Raw genomic sequence first — 20,681 nt, 5'->3', positions numbered from 1 at the left:
CGCGGGTGTTGGTGGCACCTTTCCTCTTGCCCGCCAAGGGAGAGGGGCTTCGGGTGAAGGGCCGGGCCGCTGAGGCTGCAGGGGAGGGGGTGGAGGGGGGGCGTGTTGCGTGGCGTGAAGTCCATGTCCGCCCTAGAGGTTACGGGCGCTGAGCTGAAGGGAAGGGAGGGAGCAGAAAGCCCTTCTGGCTTTCAGGAAGAATCTTCCCTCGCTGTATGTTTCCTGAGCTGAAGCTGCTGTCGCGTTTGTTTGTAGTTTCTTATTGTTTGGGGGTTTTTTTGTTGTTTTAAAGGAAGGTCTTACCTCTGTGGCTTACAGGCAGTCTCCTTAGTACAATACTGCAATGTTTCAGTCATCAGCTACTGCAGGGGAGGGTTTAAATCCAAACAAAAACCTGCTTTCATTAAAAAACAAACCAAAATAGGTTAACGTTTTTGTATGATCTTTCAAAACGTCTTAACAGCTTATGTATTTAAGATGTACTGTTCTTTTGTACAAGGTCAGAATCGGTAAAATAGATCTAAAAATTGAAGCCTGCCCAGGCTTCTGGTCCTCTCTCTGCATTTTGCATTAGTTTGTGATTAAGCTAGTTGCCACTCTTAAGTATTTGTGGTGACAAAAGAACCTTTTTTTTTTTTTTTCTAAGAAGAAATCCTATTTTTTCAGTATTGTGAAAGAAATTCATGTTGTCTCTAAGAAGCTTTTAAATAAATCCTTTATTTTGAAACATGTTTCTATGGGTAATTGTGTTTTGAAGCATTGTTATGTCGTCTTTACACAGTCCCTATATTTGTTTTGGAACATGAGATAAAATAAGTCTCATGAGGTAGAAAGAGCGAGCAGGTCTTTTTTTGTTGTTTGTTTTTGTTAAACATGTAAAAACCTTAGGAAAGGATGCAAGTCAGAGCTGCTTAGCAGAAGGTATCTGGAAGCACAAGGAGGTTTCACTAACATCATCTTATGTTGGACAGGGCTGCCTCTGATAAACACAAAATGGCTTTCAGTAAAGGATATCGTGTCTATCACAAGCTGGATCCACTTCCATTCAGTGTGATAGTGGAAACCAGAAACAGAGAAGAATGTCTCATGTTTGAGTCCGGAGCTGTGGCTGTCCTCTGTAAGTTGATATGTTTTGATAACTACAATGTAAAAAGTTGGCAGACTTGACATTGTGTAAGGTGTTTATTTGTGGAATATGAGCAAGCAACTATTCTCTTTTCTTATTTGCTACTGGAAAGGCTTCTGATTTAAATGAAAAAAAAAGACATCTTCATCTGTTGTGAGAGAATATTACACGTTTAATTAGATTTCATCATGCATATGTACTTTTCATGTATACTAAGTTTTCTTCTAATAGCTTCCAACAACATCTGCTTATTTCTTTGGTTCTGAACAACTTTCTCCTTTTGAATCCATGATACCTCATTGAAAAGCTAATTCTCTGTGTTATATTTCATAATAAAAAATTCTATGTTCTTAAATGGTATATCATCTTAATTTGTTTTTCATGTCATTTTGTATCATGGTTTTTGATGGCTTTTTGATTTTTAGCTTTATTTTGTCCCTGTATTTTTAACCCATCTTGAGACTCTGTATTGATTTGTCTTGTAATAAAATGAGTAAATATTTGGAGCAAGCTGTCTTGCACTGCAAAGTTATTTTTTACATGTTTTTGGTGATAAATGCATAAATGTTTGCCTTAAATTCTTTTTGCCCCTTCTCCCTTTTTTTAAAGTCGTAGTTGGAGGAGAACACTGAAGTGAGAAGTACAGAAGAGATCCGTGAAGCCTATAGATAGGGTTTTAAAATGTGGTTTGATTTGTATTCTTAAGAAAGAAAGTCTGAGCACCTGGTTGTACATGGTTTCTAAGCTTGTTTAACTCTTTTATAGAAAGCTTTAATATGGAAGTATTTTTTAATCAATAGCTCTTTCATTAATTCATTTTGATGGCTGTTTGTGGTTTTCTAGCCTAGCTATTCTGAGCACCTGATCAGAAAATGGAGATTTGATTCACTGCCTGAAGTCTGAGAGGACTCAAAGACCTACCTCTCAGGAGAGTGCTCTGTCTTTGAGACTGTGGAGTAGGCTGAATGGGAAGTGCGTTCTCTAACTAAAATCAGGGTTAGAAATGTGATTTCTAAAGAAGTGTGGGGCTTGAGATACATTTCCTTTCTTCAGTATTTACAACTGGCTCTCCTATATGTGAGTGTGCTCCTTGGCAGTGGCATGGTCTCTTTCTGAGGCACCTGACCGTCCCTGTGTGCTGTGTAGGGTATTTAGAAGTCGGGCCAGAGAGTCATCTGTACTGGACAGGCTGTATGAACAAGTGCTCTCTAGCATACAGCTTAATACGCATCTTTAATGTGCAAATAGAGCAAGCAGCCGTTAACTGTTAGAGGCCTAGCAGTGGGACATGCCAGCATGATTGACATTATAGCTGTAATTGTATGATGATCCAGGTGAAAGACAGTGAGTGCTTTTCTCCTGTTTCTGAGAGGTTTTTTTCTGATATGATTTCTTCTTACTATGTATTTAAATAATCTCATTGATTTTGCCAGCAGTATTTGAAAGGCATCGCGTAGTGTGGATTGGGTTGGGAATAAGTGTCCAGTCATAAAGGTAGTGAACAGGTTGAGTGAAATTCATAGAGTAGATGTAAAAATGTTTTGACAATTTGTGGAAAAAGTTATTTTAACATTTATTTAGTAATTACTGAATATGCTTAAGCTACTTGAGGAACAATGTGTTAAAAATAGTTTATTCATTAAAGTTATGCTTAAAAGGACAGTAAGTTAGTAGCTTTTTGTGGTGTGATACACTGCAGGCACCTGGGTAAACTTTCTTCTCTAAAAATAAAAAATCTGTAACCATACTGAAATTCCTTGGTTCTGTACTTAGTAAAAACATGCTATTAATCTGTAAAAGTTTGTCCTTGGTATTCTAATTGGTAGATTACAACATAGTAAATGTTCATACTTAGCTAGAAGTAGTTACTCTGAATAGTGCTTTCAGTAACCTTAACCAGTAAACTGCTTTCTGTTTTTCAGTCTGGTAAATGGGCATGTTTTCCCAATTCATAGTTAGCTGTGCCATTTTGCTTTAATCCCCTTTTTGCACCTAAACTCTTTAGGTACTGAAACATGATTCTTTTGTTAATGGTTGAAAGATCACAGTCAGAACCTTGAACTGACAGCAGAAAAAGCGCTAGAGTTCCCTATCTCAGGAGTTGGGTTTTTTCCCCTCTTTGCTGCTTGCTGTTCACTTCTGGTATCTATTCTTTCTACTACATATTTAAAAGAGTACAATTATTAGTGCTTGGGGAAGGTTTGTAAAGTACTACTTCTCCATCTCTCTAGTCACGCCACAGAAACCAGTCAGAAGATTCTAGTCTGTAGCCTTACAGACTTCTGGATATTGGTACAAATCTAAAAGTCAAAGTTAATGAAAGACTGGCCCTTGGGGAAGATTCCCCAGATGTTTGTAAAATCAGTGTGAATAGATAGGAAAATCAACTTAAATCCAGAACAGCATCCTTTTAAACTGTTAAAACTCATCTTTTTTTGCTGGTGGTGCTAGCACTTTTTAGACTCTACAAAAATTGACAGTACTGATCTCAAACTGTTAGGCATTTTTCAAAAGATTTTAATAAACGCTGAGGGTAAAATAAGGTGTTCAGCCTTCTACTCACCATAGTTCATACCTGTATGTAGAATAGGCACAACCTAGAGAAATAAGCTTTGCCATTAGAAGTGTTTCATGTGGTTCAGTTCTGAGAGCTGTAGTGAACTGCGTGTTCTGGGGTACCCATGTATAGAAATTTGAATTTGAAATGGGCTAAGAGAAAGGAGTGAAAGCTTACTGATCCTTTAAATGTCATCTTAAAGGAAGTACATCTGTCATTTTGCTGAGGGAAGGATAACTGCATTAACCTTCATCCCCTTTAGATTCAATGAAGCATTGCAAGATGATTCAGAGGGTTTAGTTAGGCCTCTGTATGAAATGCTGTACAACTCATATGCTGTGCCTGTTGTATGTCTGCTGAATCTGTTATTGAAGTCAATAAAATAAGATGAAAGCAAGGAAGAAGGTCAAAGGGATAGTTCACAGAGGTGGTTGTTGCATGATCATTCAGTCTTAACATGGGAACAGCCCAAGCCATGCTTCTGCTGGAAGTGTTCTATGTACTGCTTGTAACATGGATTAGCTAACGCTACTGTAACCAGAACATCTGAGAAATACTTTGCTTGCCTTAGGTATTTAATACATCTCTTACTGCCTCATTCCTAGTACTGGGTTAACCCAAGATATTGAAGTTCGAGGGGATGCTGCCTATTTGCTTCTCAAGGCCTTGTAAGAGCACTTAGTTTTAAATGTCAGCAGCTTCATTGCTAATTTGTTTAGAAATTAGTGGGAGGATGTCGAAGATAATTTTTTCTTATTGACATATAAAATAGACAGTATATTTATTCTTTGAAATGGGACTCTCTAATGAGATATCTTACCTGTAAAGATTTCATTGACTGAGTGGGAGGGTGTTCTCTCCCTGTTCCTCTCTGGTGAGTCACAACGAAATGAGTGGGAAGCTGTCTTTACTCCTGTCGCCTGCGATGAGTAAAGGAGAATGTTCTGTCATCTGGGAAAACACTGAGCCCCGAGTGAAGATTGCTGGAGCTTCGTGCGCATCCTTTGACTTCAAACTTATGGTAAAGCTGAGAAGGGAGCAGGTGTGAACAGGAAGAGGCACTGTGCCTGCCCCGAGCTTTCTGTAGAGCTAAAGTAAGAGCTGTAATAACCTGTGTGCAGGCAGGCCTCCTGGTGTTCATAGTCATGTCTAGCAATGCTACTCTATCACCCTTTCACATTCCACTTCTTTTTAAAAATAAAATTCTTCCACACTGCATTCTTGGGGCTGGGGGGAGGGGGCAGATATGCTATTATCTGTCCACAGTAGCAGATGGGATATAATCATTTTGCAAGAGATTTTAAGTTGGAAGGGTGCTTAAGGAAACTTAGACACCCAGGAAAGAAGCATACTGGCAGATACATTTGATGACGAGCTACTATACATACATAATTTTTGAGGAGGGTTATGTTCTGTATGCTCACAACCAGAGGTTTTTTTTTTTCCTTTGATGTTTGCTACCACCAGTAATAAACTGCCACTGTGTGATTCCCTCCCTCCTGATAATGTTTATACAGAGTTTTGTGTGGAACCACATCCCCTTAACTAGAGAAGGAGAATATTTCAAAATAAATTACTACATTCTGTTTCTCATGATGGGATCCTATAAAATAAGCTTAATATAAATGTTTTCCTGATTTATATACATATATAAAGGTACAATAATACGAATTAACATTCTTCAAGCAGTAGTTTGTTCTCTGGAAAGTGTCTTTATGTTAGGGAGGAAAGGTCAAATACAGGTTGTGGTAGAAACAATTTTTGAATGTATTTTGATTTTAATATTGCGTTCATCTGAAGCCAATTTGAAGGGACCAGTGTGAAGGGACTAGGATGCAAAGGCAAACAGTAATTTCACCTTCCTGTCTTTATTACTATTTTGACTAAGTGTCACCTTCCGGACTACGCCTTCCCATTAAACAGTATCTTAAAACACTTAAGAAGCTGCAGGGAAGCAACAGCTACCATGCAGCTGTGCTGGTGGAGAAGGCTCTGACCTGTCCTCCTGTCATCAGGTGCTTTTCATAGGATTCTACCAGAATTCCCTGTCCTTTCAAATATACTGAAAAGATGTTCTGCTCATTGCTTTCCAGGCATTTCCAACAAAATCACATAGTTTAACGAAGACCACATACACTAGTCTAGCACACTTTGAAAAGTACAAGAATTACAGTGAGAATCTTCCCAGGAGGTTGGTGGAGGCAGTAACTCTTGCCTGGGAGGACTGTGACCTCTTTGAATGGCATAATGGATCTGCAAGAATTTGTCCCACAGTTCTGTAAATATTAAAAAGAAGTTAGTTACAACAGAATCTGAAGGCTTTTTGCTTCTTAAGGTAGACTAGCTTTACAGCAATAGTAAAGACTATTCTGTATGTGTGCCACAGTCCTTTGCATGATTTTAACAAGGCATTTCACTGGCAACAAATAACTATGAATGTTCCCTTTTGAATTCGGTAAATTTTCATTTCTGTGGTGATATAAGTGGTAGTAAAAGTCTTGGGTTTGCCCTACTGGACATCCAGTGAATGATAGCTCCTGCTAATTAAATGTCTGTTAAGAAGCCTAGCTTGCATACTTCTGGAGTTAGCCAGACATACTTTAGAAAAACTAATTAGCATTTCTATATTTCAGATGATTTGGTAGCTTTTTTGTATGGTAGCATATATTTAAATTGAAAACTTTGTAGTTTGGTGAATTGTCTTTTACAGGCAAAAATTAAAACAGTTGACTTTCGTGTAAAATAACTATATTTTAATCAAAGCATTCAGTATTAGAAGAAAATCTTTGTAGATTATTGGTACTATAAAGTTTTGTTTTCAATGGAGAACATGTAACTGGGTCAGAAAGCCCAAATGTGATGGAAAGGATGTGCTTGTAGGCTGTTACGTAGGTCAGCTTTGTTTTCACACTTTTATTTCTCAGTTTGTTTTTGTTCCCCCTCTTCAGTGGTGTTAGTTGAAATTATGCATTTTGTGAAGAAAATTTGCATAGTATTAAAAATTAGTGTTAAAGCAACCAAGCCTTTTATTTGCCCATCTATTACTATTATTTCTTTTTTGTTCTTCTGAACAGTGTTTTTTTTTTTTTCCTGATGTGTAGCATTTAAATATAATTGCTAACATCTAGAGATGTCTGGGATTTTTTTCTTTGCTGTGTAGAGGTGATTTGTTATTTGGGGGTTTCTCCCCATAGTCTTAAGTCATGTACATAAAAATGTCTTTGTGAAGTGAATAATGATACCTCATAATTTGAACTAGCAAATAGAATGGGGGAAAAAAACGCCCTATTAATTCAAAGCAAATATAATATGAATTATGGCAGATTTAAATATCAGTTGTTGTCCAGTTTTCTGTGCATCTATTCATGTCAGTAAAGTATCAAAAGTCAAAAAATGGTTCTTCAGTTGGTTGATTTATAAATTGAAGTGGTGACTAAACTCTGATTTTAATGTCACCTATATGGTATTATTAGTGTTAGCTTTAATTTAAATACCAGAAGTCTAATGGTCCTAATTTGACAGAAAACTTGGTAACCTCAATCTTGAAAACTCAAAACCAAACTGTGTAAGAATAGTTCATATTTTTTTCAGATTTTAAACATTTAAAGGGACGGTAGCATGAGCTTTTTCTCATCTAACTTAAATGAGAGGTCTTGTATCTGAATGAAGTTGATGTAATTTCGGGAGTGTGTCTTTGTTCCCAGCTCAGTGTCCCATGTTCTAGCTGGAAATTGTAGCCACTAGCTTGTAATGTGTCATCGCGACACCTTGTGAACCCACCAAGAAGAGAACAGAACTGTAGAAAGCCTAAATGATAACTTTTAATGGGATCTTAGCTTTATAATTCTTGTTAAAATTGCAAAACTAACTTCTAATCTGGAATTAAGCAGAATACATGTTGAGTCAAGTTGTCCTGAAGACAGGGTTTTTAGTGGGGTTCCATTTGTGTAGCAGTAAGAGGGCTGACATAATCCCTTTAAAATAATTTGTTCAGTCACCTTTCTTAAATGAGTCAGTGATTGATAAGGGGTGATTATTACGACGCACACTTGTGATTTAACTTGGAACAAATTAGATGTTAACAATTAAAGATACTATGACCAATTAAATTTTTAATGAAGGTTGATTCACAATTATTTTATTCTTTGTCTCACTACAAATGAGACTTGCTGGCTTTCCACAAGAATGCATTACAGCTTGACCTGAAAACCATATTAAAATTGTTGTGGGGTTGGTTTTTTTTTTTTTTTTTGTACCGCTAAAAGAGCGAGTCATTACTTCTGTTTTAGAAATAAGTCAACTTGAATCTAATTAATGTAGTGAGTTAAACAGAAGCTGCTTTTAATTTCCTTTCTGCTTAGCATCTGGACTGACACAAAGTAATAGAAGAAATACTGCCTCGTAATGTTGTGTGTCCATCTTTATACAGAGACGTATGTATACTTACCTTGTCTACTGTTTAGTGCTCCTCTACAGTATAATTTAAAAACCTGTTAAATCCAGTGTTATGGATGAAAGTTGTAATTCCAGCTGGTAATTTCTGTCTTTAGAAGTCGCATGTCTTAATTTGTTGTTCTTAGTGAGTGACAGGGTTTTATGTTTTTTTCAGACAACCTTAATTGTGTTTGCTTACTTCCAGCTATTTAAAGATGAATAAATAGAGAAGTCAATTTCTCAAGGAGAAGTAGGTTCATTAATTTGTAGGACTTTATGTTTTTCTTAGTGCATATTTATATTAGATGCATTTTTTTTTTCAAGATACGGAGCTCGTAAGTCAGAGTCAAAAGGGTTCTCATGGCTGCAGGCCAACCTACCATACTGGGGAAGAGATGTTCTCATTCATTAAGAATGTTACAGAGGAAATGAGGAAATGCTCTTGGAAATGTCTCTCCTGTCAGGATTACCTTAGCCTTGCTTTGGTTTAACTTCTAAACTGCAGTTCACCCAGCTGGTAATTTCAGCTGTTCACAGAGGAAACTGAAAGTTGGTTTTGCATACACTAGATAGAAAGTATTATAGCAATGGGGTCTTAGCCATGTATTTTTGTAACTTCAGCGGCTCTAGCAGATCCAGCTGTATCCAGTGACTTTCGTGCTAAATGAAGTGACAGAGCATAGATTGTCATGGAGCTTACGCTTTGGTGAAGAAGGAAGAGTTAAATATGATACTTATGGGGAGAATCTGAGTGGTTCCAGAGCACTCGTGTTGTTATTCACACTGTTTGGTACGAAGTGATGTGAAAACCTGCAAATTTAATTTTTTTATCTTCAGAAATGGGAAATACCATGTGCAGTGGGCAGTCAGTAATAGATTAAACTCTGGCCTCAGTGTTTCTTTTTTTTTTTTCTTTTAGCATCCATAAATGAAAGGCATCCTTGTGGCTGGCACTGGTGGAGGTGCTGGTTCAGGAAACTCTTGTAAATGTTTGGAGGCTAAACGGCCTTTTGGTCTAAGCCAGCTGTATAACCAATTGTGTGTTTTCATAGCATTACTGCTTGTTCCTGTGAGGGCGCTGAGGACACCACCAGCCCTGACTGTCCCTGCCCAGCCCCCCTGGGAATTCCCTCACATTGCCCATAGCCCAGGACACTGTTTCAGTCCCCTCAGGGTTATTGGTCTCTGTCCCAGCAACGCTGCAGCAAAGTGCTGCTCTCCAGCTCACCACAGCCCTGTCCAGCCTGGACGTGGGCCCTGCCGAGCCAGGCTGATGTCCCAGCCCAGCCTTGGCCTGCCCTTGTCGCCGTGGCCTGCCTGGCTGTCCTGGGGCTGTATCTGGCCCTGGTTACCCTCACCAGGCCTGGACCCTTGCCCACAGACTGACATCCTGTCCTGGCCTTGGCCCATCCCCGCGGAGGTAGCTGTTGTCCTGGGCTTGGGCTGCCCCGAGCCTGCCTGGCCTCCCTGGGGGAGCCTCCCATGGCTACCAGTGCCCCGATCCCCATGGTGTCCCAACCGTTCAAATGGAAGAAAATGGAAAGGAGTGTGGTGTAGCTGTGTCTTGTTCCTGATTTCATCTAGGTTTTCAGAGAACTTAAATGCTGTTCCTTAATACTGCAGCACTCCTGATTGTGGGAAGTCCCCTATTGTGCTTTACCCCGAAAGCAGCCTGAGCACTGCTGCAGTCAGCCATCTAAAACATCCCTGTGCAGCGTGGGCGGGTGCTGCTGCAGTGGAGGAAAGGCAGCAGCGCGGTGCTGCGGAGTTGCTCCCTTTTCTGTTATCAGTGCTACTGTTGTGGCTGGTCTCTTTTTAGCTTGGGTTCTTAAGGAGAAGGAGGTTTATGTGATAACCATTTTTTATCCCCCTATATTGGCTAATATCAGTCATCACGAAATCTCATAATTCTTTCAGGTTTTGTGAATGCTGATGGCTAGAAGTTCAAATGGGTGCCCTCAATGAAGGGGAAGCTGTTGTACAAATTTGTGTTATAAAGTTGTAACGTGTAGTAGGTATGATGTGCCTTATGGGAGGGTGGTAGGAGGGTGTTGCATATAAGCTCTTCTGCGTCCCAGCTGTCTGCTGCGGGGCCTGTTAAACGTGTCTTGCACCTAGACTCGGATTCTGCAGAGGCAGTGGCTGAAACCTGGGGGGTAGGTGAGGATGGGCCAGGGCAGGATGGATGAAGCGAACCTTCTGATGTGTGTGGTGTTTGCCATTTTCTCATGTGAATTTTGGCCTTAAAAAAAAAAAAAAAAAAAAAAGGGAAAAAGCACAGGCAGCGTGAGATATGAATACTTCCATGCTCACTTTGGAACAGCTTTGCTCAGAGTTCATGCTGTATTAGATCTAATGTAACTGAAAAACATGGCATGAAATTCGGTTGGTTGGTACCTGGCTAGCCACAGTAAGTTTTTCTATTTCTATTTATTTTGTTTTGCAACTTTTTGCTGCTTTATAAGCAGTGGCTTTTTTTGTTGATCTGAATTTGCAAAGCCCATATTGCTTAATTTACTTTGGGTATTTAGATATTAAGGCTTAGCAAGGGTAACAGGCATTCTATGCCATGGAAAAAGAAAATTAGTCCATAGAAGATGGAAAAGACATAGTTCTGAAATGTCATTAAATGCTGACAGGAACCTTTAAGAAAAATCCTGCAAAAAGTTTGAAACTAAACTTCATCTTTCATTAATAATTTGAAATATGAAAGAAGAACATGGCAGTTCTCTGGTAACTGAAAATTGAGTTTAGAAGAATAGGTTGACATCATTCAATGCTTGCTGGAAAAATGGGTTGAAAGAAACAGGTTTTGAAGTTTATACATTGTTCTTTCCAGGCTGATGGTGATCTGGTTAAGAAAAACAAGTTTTGGTGATGCTGACAAAATCACCATCTGTAAACAATGGGTTTAGATTGGCTGAGAGTCTTAGCACTTACTATGGGTGAGGACTTTGGAAAAAATCATGCTGCTATAACTCTCTTTAGCATCTGGATTATAGGAATATGGCATATCAGTGCAAATAGTTAAAAAGATTTTATTTTTTTTAAATGCACTTAATAAGACATTGAAAGAGCTTACATTTCAGGCTGAGGTCAAATAATTGTTTCATCTCTATTGTAATTTCTGATCCACTTTAATAATAGAGCTGGCAGATATTTGAACAGAAGGGATATGCTTGTGCATAGGCAGGGTTATGCTAAGCTTAGGGAATACTCATTAGAAAGATTCACAACAGCGATCCTAAAGTAGATATAGCTCATTTGAGAGAGCACAGCAGAATGCCAGGCCAATCGGTGTTTCAATTTAATCTTTATGTCAAATTCTGATTTTTTTAGTGTCAAAGTGAAAATTAATTAGCAGATCATTTCTGAGGAGGGAGTAGGTGCTGATCCTTGGTGAACCAGAAATCTCAGTCCCTGGGGATCCAGTGGCACAGCTGGAATTGGAAATCTTTGTGCTTCCGGTGCAGCCTCAATCATGAGCAAAAGCTCAGGACAAGTGGAAGCTGGTTTGTGCCGTGCAGCCTCTCTGTTGCCTGGCTCGGCAGTCAAGCTTGCGGGCCTGGTTTTTCAAGTGCTGATTAAAGTTCTAAAGTGTACGATACTGTTAACTCCCAGGTAAATAATGGCAGATATACTTTAATTTCTTCTAAATATTACTTTAAAAAAAAAATGTCTATGAAAGTTGTGTTTTCCTAATCTAGGACGTGGCTTTTAAATGCCATTATGTTGTGGATCTACAGGAGTTTGATTTGCTTGGAATATGTCTAAAAATAGTTAAAATACACTTGTGATAATCTTGTTCACTTATCTGGAAATAATACTGCCACATCATGGATTTATTGTTGGAGAAAAAGGATAATTTTTTGGGGGGGAAAAAAGCAGCATTTAACAGTACTCTCATTTTAACCAGTCACAGAAGAGCGTTCTCATGGAACTCATTTGCCTGTGTTTTAGATATTCTTTATATTAGGTGATGATGATGTTAAAAATGCCAGCTTTCTCCTTTAATATCACTTGGAGTTTTTGCAAGTCCTTTTTTGTTGCCTAAAAGCATAGCATGATCATACTTTGTCATAAAATCAAATACTCATTTTCCATTGTAAAATGTCATATGCTCATACATTTTGATTTCTTTCTGGAAGTTTCACATAAGTGCTACTTTTGTAATCTCTTGGATTTTCAGTTTGGAGTGGACTCATTCTGCTTGCCATATTGTATGGTCTTTTATATCATAAAATATTACGTTTTCTCTCCATAGCTTCTGCAGAAAAAGACACAATCAAGAATACCTACTCCAAAGTAATGGATGCATATGGGCTCTTGGGGGTATTAAGATTAAATCTTGGTGAGTAAAATATGTAAAACCTTAATTTTTCATTTGTGAAAGAAAATTGCGCTGCTCCTGTAAAACTGCACAGCACAGGATCTTCGCAACAGGAACCAGGCTCTATTTTTCTTTCTATTTTTTGACTTTGTAGAGTAACTCGCAAGTTTGGAGTACTCCCAGAAATAAGGGAGTGGACCAAAATAACTTCCGTTTTCACAATCCCTGTTGTGTGCAGCACAATATCTCCTGTTTGTGTTTCCTTTTCTTCTATAGACCTTAAGATTGAGTTCTTGATGTTGGTTCTTTTTGTACTTTTTTCAGGCAAACTGGGGCCAGATTGTGTGCATTTAAGCATATAAATACATCAGCATCACACTCTGCTAAGATTAATTCTGTTAATTCCTGCCTTTTCTTGTTTTGCAGGAGACACATTGCTACATTATCTGGTTCTAGTAACAGGATGCATGTCTGTAGGAAAGATTCAAGATTCTGAAGTTTTTCGAGTTACTTCCACTGAATTTGTGTCATTACGAATTGATTCAACAGATGAGGATCGTATTTCAGAAGTGCGCAAAGTTTTGAACTCGGGAAACTTTTATTTTGCATGGTCTGCAACTGGTGTCAGTTTAGATCTTAGTCTCAATGCTCACCGCAGCATGCAGGAGCACACCACTGACAATAGGTTTTTCTGGTGAGTTCATAATGTGTTTTATCAGACATGATATGGAATAATGCATGCCTGAACAAACTAATCTATGCCAAGTTTTTATCCTTGTCCTCATCAGCTCGTAAAGGTACACCTTTGTCCCACAAATGTTGGTGGGATAGAATAGCATTATTTTAACTCTAAGGACATAAGTCTGTTATTAATGATACAAAGTTTCTTAATTGGAAGACACTGCTTATGTTTTTATACTCTGATCTGAACAGCTGTTGCGATGCTGTGTTTCAGCTTTGGTGTCTCTTAATTCTTCATCAAGTCTGTCAATTTTTTTAAATGAGTGTGGTAATGGTGCTTTAAAGAAAATTTTAGTCTTTTGAACATTTTGGATTCTGTAATGGTGTGATGTTTATATATTGTTTTCAAGTGAGTTTCCAACATATGAAAGGACTTTAAAAGTTTTATTGGACAGATAATTGTCATGTTGCTGATTTTGTTGAAACAGAGCAGGTGTGTTATGCTACAGTGCACGTGGCTTGGCTGCTGAACTTGCTATCTTTTTACAGAATGATTTTGAATAAAGTATAGGTTTTCACAGAGAGAATTATTGGTAAAAGGAATACTGCTGTTTCTGCCAATATGCAGCTTAAATAATGCCAGTGATGCATACTGTCATGTAAGAAATTCTGCTCCCAAATTTTCAGCCTTTGTTAAAAATGGTGTATGTGTCCATGAACCTTGGAAGGGTCCTGAAGACTTGTCAGTATGCTGTTAGAACAGGTGAAAAGCTACATCCTCCCCCCTCTTCTGTCCAATATACAAGTCACTAAACCAGCTTTGGCATATGTGCCAGTGCTCCTCTAGCCTTTGCCACTGTTGTGGTCAGATAGAGGAATAGGATTAGATTGCTATGTAAGACAAAATACATGTATTTAGATAGAAAATAAGCTCTAGTCTTAAGAAACACATTTTCCTTGATGTAGGTTTACAGGAGTTCTAGGAACCTAGCTGTTTGTCTCTCTCTGCATCTGGAAAAAGACTGGACTCTCTGTTGATAAGTCAGTATTTCAAGGCTTGAGAAATGATGGTGCCTGTTGACCCTGTTCAAATTAGCTTGACTGATTTTGACCCCTGTCATAAAACTTCATGTATTACCTGTCTTTTTTGCAGTAAGAATCAGTCCTTGCAGGAAGTGGATGGAATGTCCCAGGTTCCAAGATCTAGAAATGTAAACACTAAAAGTCAATAACAGAAAGTATTCTGCTTATGTGCTTCAGTAAGCTTTCTTGGGCTTTTTCTGTTCAAAAGTTCCAGTCTCAGATTGCCCAGGGAAATAATATTGTTTTCTTTCTCATTCTGTTATTGTAATGCATCTGTATACGTTTCTGTAAAGTGAATGCATGCTTGATTCATGGGATTTGAATTTTCCTTAATGATTGACCTGAGGTGTTTGATAAGTTGCAAATATTTTTAAATTGGAAGTTTAGAATGAAAAGGCTATAATTGAAGTTAATAGCTTCAATCTTTGTACCAAGTATGTTGTTTGCAATCACAGTACAATTTTCTGGACAGTGACAAAAGCAGGCATCTTACATTTTTCTTTGCTAAGCATAAAACTTTACTTCCTTTTTATACAAGTGAATGTTTCCAAAGAAGATCAAAAGCCAAGCCCTACAAAAAACCTCACAAAACCCAAACTTTAGTCTTATTTACTTACTGCAGTATTGATGGATACTACGTAATGCACAGGTATATCCATATTGTGGATCTTTCTTTCATTTGAGCAGAAATTGGTATTAGAGAATGGTATATGCAGTATATAATGTACCAACACTTAACCCTGAAATAGATATTTACAGAAATTTGAAAATCAGGTGGCTCTGAATGTATTTCTGGAAGCTTGTCTGAGCAAGTGATGCACTATGGTGATGTATAATAGAGATAATCAATGTACGTTGACAATTTTTTTCTAGCTTTATTTTATGATGTGAAATTGAATGGTGCATTACCCATCACAAAAGGTAACCCCATAACTGGAATTCTGGATTGCTTTTCCCAGAGTCTGTAATCTTTGGTTTCTCAAAGGAAGGCTGAGTGGAGGAATATAAACAAGCTTGGGGTGTTGGTTTTTGCTGGGTGAAGAGCAAAGGCCGTAACAATTTTTAAGGTCAATAAAATTAATGGCTTCACCTCATATTCTTCTTGTGCAGATGTTTAAGCTGTTCTCTTGTAAACTTTGCTATTTCAAGTGTGCTTAAATAAGAGTTATATCATAAAACTATAACATGCATATTTTCATTTTCTTATTTGTAGTAGTGGATGTAAAATATAAGAAGTTACTAGCTGGCTGAACAATTTGAGCTGTATTTTATTTTCTTCCAGTTATTTTATTATGTTTTTTTCCTGATAGGAACCAGTCACTGCATTTACATCTGAAGCACTATGGTGTGAACTGTGATGACTGGTTGTTACGTCTCATGTGTGGAGGAGTGGAGATAAGGACAATTTATGCGGCTCACAAGCAGGCAAAGGCTTGTCTCATTTCACGACTAAGCTGTGAACGGGCTGGCACCAGATTTAATGTCAGGGGAACAAACGATGATGGTCATGTTGCTAATTTTGTTGAAACAGAGCAGGTATGTTACACTACAGTGCACATTGCTTGGCTGATGAACTCAAGATAAGCATGTGTGTGGATAGTTTTTTTGCCCTCAATCAACAGATCACAAGTCAAGTCTGTAACCAACAGATGTTGGAATAGTTCCTTTGCTGCTATATAAGGAATCTAAGTAGGTTACATAATTTGATGATCTTGGTTTTTAGTGTAGCTTAGGGTAAGGGCTTGCATGAGTCTGAAGTTTCAATAGCTTAAGAAGCTGTTATCCATCAGCTGAACTGCTGTAGGTGGCTGTACTTCCCTTCAAACTCCTGAGCTGTAGGTGATCATATATTTCTTTTGGCCTGAGCTAGTAGAAGACCTTAGAAACAAGCAAAGATATTTTAGGCAAATACATGTTAAATTGTGATTCAGGAAAGATAAAAGCATTCATATGGTTACTTAACGCGGCTCCTCTGAAAGGTAGTTTTTAAAGCCACTATAATTCTACCGCATTTGATGGCATATGTTTGCCCTTATTATACAGAAATGCAAGAAGCTGTTGAATCATTCTTTGCTGGCTTTTCTTTGCTCACTCCTTACAGTATGCTAGTTACAAAGATATTGTTCCTGCAGCTGTATTCATGTGCGTAGGTATCTTTGGTTGACTCACTGACTCTTTGCAAAAAGCCTAGGTGACTTCAGTAGGATTTTAACCCGGAAGGGCTCTGGTTGTACACTTGTAATTTCAGGAGTTTAGTCAGAACACTGTTGTTACAATTTCTCTTTCGAAGTTTCCTGGCAGGCTAATGTCACTAGATGACTGTGGCATATCATTCCGCTTAAAGTTTCATTCCCTGTATACTTAACAGACCATTGTATTTAGGATTCTGATGCACAGAATCTGTGCAGGTGTTCTGAGTAGGCTGCATTGTTATTTTCTGTGCATTGGTGTACATTTTAACTGTTCCTACAGGAAGGGCTTACCAAGTTTTTAAAACAGGTTACTCTTAGCACAGAAGTCATTCTGGCCCAAATAATAAGAGCTTGCTGTATTTTCTTAGATGCTGTGAATCATGATTCTGCAAGGAAGCATGGGAGTGCCAGAACTTCTTTTATTAATTGTTCAGAGGGGATAGAGAGAAAAGTCTAATGAGCACAATATTTTAGCTTGTAGTGTGGAATATGTTAATATATTTTATTTATTCTGTGTTTAGCTAAGGCTAAGAAACCTAAAACCTTACACTCTGTAAAACCTATTCATACTGGGCTTTCTTTTTTTTTTTTTTCTTAACAGGTGATATTTTTAGATGATTCTGTGTCATCTTTCATACAGATTCGAGGATCTGTTCCATTATTTTGGGAACAGCCAGGCCTGCAGGTAAGCAGAAGATAGATTTAATTATACAGATAATTCTTTTTAATGTCTTTTTAAACATCGTACAGTAGTGTTTAGTCTTTTCTGTGCAGTTACCTGTCAGGATGAGTCAGTCCTTTGGGAGCAAGTTGGTGCTGTTGTTTGATTCACTGAGGCTGCTACTCATTTCCGAATGCTGTTTTGCACAAGATTTGAATGTCCATTGCATTTTAGATGTATTCTCTTTGAAGTTCTGAGTTTTTCTGTTTGGATTTAAATTGCTATTTTAAAACAGGTTATCTAAGGCCACCCAAAGAGACTGTTTTCTTCTGAATTGTTCTTGAGGATAGGTCTTTTCAATAAGTCACAATGGATCAAGAGTCACTGTAATATAGCTTAATCCCAGCTTTCTCGGAAGAGGGATTGTATCAGTAACTACTACCATGATACAATTTTTACAGGGAAGATTAAAACAAGTTCATGCCTTACGGTGACTCTAGGTTCTTTAAACTAGATATATAAGCATTTTGGAATAGAACTGCTGAAACATTTACATGCCTTTTACTCAAAACAAGAAGTAATTAGATGATATGACTAAGTATATTAAATAAAAAATGCTTTTTTTTAGAAAAAAGAAGAGGCATTTAAGAAAAGCCTATTAAAATAATGCACACCATAACAAGCAGAAAAAAATTTTGGAGATTCCATTTAGAAAGCAAAATGAATTTTTAGGCCTTATTTAGGATCATAAGAGGTCTTTGGAGAATGATTAATCAAATGTGTAAAGACAAATAATGTAATCTTCATGTCATAGGTGGGATCCCATCGTGTCAGAATGTCAAGGGGTTTTGAGGCGAACGCACCAGCTTTTGACAGGTGACAGAATGTTTTATGTTTTTGTTAATACACTATAAACCTCTGATAAGTGATGCATCAGAGGGATAGGATATGTTATTTCAAATGGGAGGCTTTGTGTGATTCAGCAAACTGCCTGGGCAGCTTTTTCAAACTTCTCCAGAATTGCTTGTGCCTTTGAGTGCTTTGTTGACAAGTTTGAAGAAAATTTAAAATAGCGATACTTTGTTAAAATGAAAACAAAAATTATAGCACATTAACATTGAATAATCTATATTTGTCAGCTGCTGTATAAAAGTAAAATTTATATTTTTATTTTATTCCTGCCATGACAATTCAACTTCACAGCCTTATGGTTTTAACTAAATGTATGCTGTTAAATTGGTGCTATTATTCTAATTAAATAGCAGTCAATGGATGTATGCTATTATTGAGTTACATTGATTTTTCTGGACATGACCTACTAAAAGGCTTGTGGCAGTTATTAGAGTACCCAGTACGTATTTGAAGCATCTCAGTCAGTGTTGCAGGTGTTCGTGTTAATTTTCTGCATGCCAGAAGATGAATGTGTAATTTTTCTTCTGTTAACAGGCATTTTCAAACTCTTAAGAATCTATATGGCAAGCAAATTATTGTAAATTTACTTGGGGCAAAAGAAGGGGAGCACATGCTCAGCAAAGCTTTTCAGGTGAGTATGACAATTCCCTCACTGTGCATATACTTGGAATTTGCCTGTTTGTGTTGAAGCTTTTATACAGCCTTTGAAAAATGAAACAGGTGTGCTGTGCTCTGGAGGAACTGCCACTTTTGGCTAAAATGGTATTCCTCATAAAAGCACTGCTTAAGATATATAATGTGAAATAAATTTTTAAAACTCTATGTACAATTATTGTTCGATTATGTTCAGATTGGTTACTTTACTGAAAAATTATAACAGGAACAGACAGTGTTGAGGGATTTTCAGTTATTTTCTTATTTTATGCTTATTAGTGGTGTATTTATAAAACAAATCTTTTTTGCACTATAAAATTGGTGAATAAATAAATGATACTTTGTGGTATTTAATACTGTGGTGTTTCTTCTTTTAAAAATCTTTCCCTTGGAATTCCTGGATATATTCCGTAATATTTTTTAAAAATCATTAATTCATTTATCAATTTAATCATAAAAGCTGCTTCATGATTAAGTAGAAATGTTTGTTCCCAAGATGTTAACTACAAGTGGCCATTTTCATGAATTCCCACTAGTTAGGTTAAAAATAACTGTCACGTTGTAGTCCATAAACACTGACAATTTGAGAAGTTCTGTCTGAAGCCAGAGAACATGTCAATAGCCATCTGTTGTTTCCCTTTTTCCTTTTCCCTTTGTATTATAATGGTTTAATAGTTTAGGCCATTCACTGGTATCTTCTCTATATCTGGCTATCCTGGTAGGAGGCATGAGTGCTCCCAGATGCATATCAGTGCCCAATGCAGATCATAGCTTTGCCAACAAAGATTTTGTGAGCACTTCAAGATTTTTCAGGGAATATTAGGGAACGTTTTTCTCAAGCCACCCTCCACCGCAACGTAAATAATTTGTCTTTTGTTTCAGTAGTAGTTTATGCAGTGTTTGCTGAGTCCCCATTGCTGGCAGGCATGTCTGAAATTATGACTGTTAAGGAAAGAGGTTTCCACTGAAACAACTCTGCAAATTGAAGTGTTTTAACAGTAGAAGAGGCTGTAGACTGTCTTGGTGCCCCCTAGTATAGTAAGGAAAAAACTGACTTGGACTGTGACAAGAAAAAAAGAAAAAACACAGGCGAAATATTAATTAGTTCTGAATGATTTGTTGAACAACAATGATAAAAATAGTTTCATTTTACCTAAGAGAAAGCGTGTAATCAACAAGATAGCTAATAAAACTTTAAAAATATTTGTAGCCTCTTATTTAGCTTATACTACTGTGTGTCAGATATTGGTGCATTTGTACTTTTTTCTTCTCTTTTTTACAACATTAGAGCCATTTGAAAGCATCTGAACATTCAGCTGATATCAAAATGGTGAACTTTGACTATCATCAAATGGTTAAAGGTGGAAAGGCAGAAAAACTACACAGTGTGCTTAAACCTCAAGTCCAGAAATTCTTAGAGTGTGGATTTTTTTATTTTGATGGAAAGGAAGTTAAAAGGTTTGTGTCTATAACTTCAGTAAACTTCTTCAAATTAAATTATGGTTCTGGGATGCTTTTCACCCCTTAGCAAAAATATAAGAGAAAAAATGTTACGTATGTTATTGTGTTTTTATTGTATCCAAGATGATGCTCAACAACTGAAATATGAGTCGTTTATTTTACTCTATGAAAATTTTGTCTCGTTCTGAATATGCTCTAAAAATCTTAATGGAAAATATCTCTGAGACATTGATGGGGCATGACTTCATTTCAGGACTTTGACCTCATAATTTTGGTCCTTTTTCTTGGGTGCACCTCATGGGATTAAACAATGAATGTTTTCAGTCTTCCTGTATAACGTTATTAATATTTTCCTCAGTGAAGGAGTATATAATTTTCTGTTTGTTGTAAATGTTTATGTTCAATGCAATCTTTTTCTAAATCTGTATGCACCTGGATCCCCCATTTGACACGTTCAGTTCTCCACAAAGTATGAATGGGATGCATGTTTTCTGCCCTGCTCTGTACTTCCCAGTCCTGCTGTACTTGTATTTCTGTGTCTATTTCCCCACCCCTCTTCCTAGAACAAAGACTGTTCTTATCTCAGCAGG

General features: G+C 37.4%; 1 protein-coding gene across 2 annotated transcripts in view; it reads left to right on the top strand.

Moving 5' to 3' along the window:
• Positions 1-975: 975 nt before the first annotated feature.
• Positions 976-20,681, top strand: part of SYNJ1 (synaptojanin 1) — a 59,714-nt gene continuing 40,008 nt past the window's right edge. Inside the window, exons 1-8 of one of the 2 annotated variants that reach the window (XM_010085286.1) lie at positions 976-1,117; positions 12,382-12,468; positions 12,874-13,141; positions 15,522-15,747; positions 17,005-17,088; positions 17,879-17,940; positions 18,511-18,607; positions 19,919-20,088. In XM_010085286.1, coding sequence (XP_010083588.1) covers positions 994-1,117; positions 12,382-12,468; positions 12,874-13,141; positions 15,522-15,747; positions 17,005-17,088; positions 17,879-17,940; positions 18,511-18,607; positions 19,919-20,088 — 1,118 coding nt within the window. In that variant the 5' untranslated portion in view covers positions 976-993. The remainder of the gene's footprint in view (positions 1,118-12,381; positions 12,469-12,873; positions 13,142-15,521; positions 15,748-17,004; positions 17,089-17,878; positions 17,941-18,510; positions 18,608-19,918; positions 20,089-20,681) is intronic. The other variant, XM_010085285.1, reaches the window with a different exon arrangement.

Source organism: Pterocles gutturalis, unplaced genomic scaffold (genome assembly GCF_000699245.1).
Source record: "Pterocles gutturalis isolate BGI_N339 unplaced genomic scaffold, ASM69924v1 scaffold43280, whole genome shotgun sequence".
Lineage (NCBI taxonomy): Eukaryota > Metazoa > Chordata > Aves > Pterocliformes > Pteroclidae > Pterocles > Pterocles gutturalis.
Note: the sequence above shows the minus strand (reverse complement) of the source record. Positions and strands in the feature narration are given on the sequence as shown.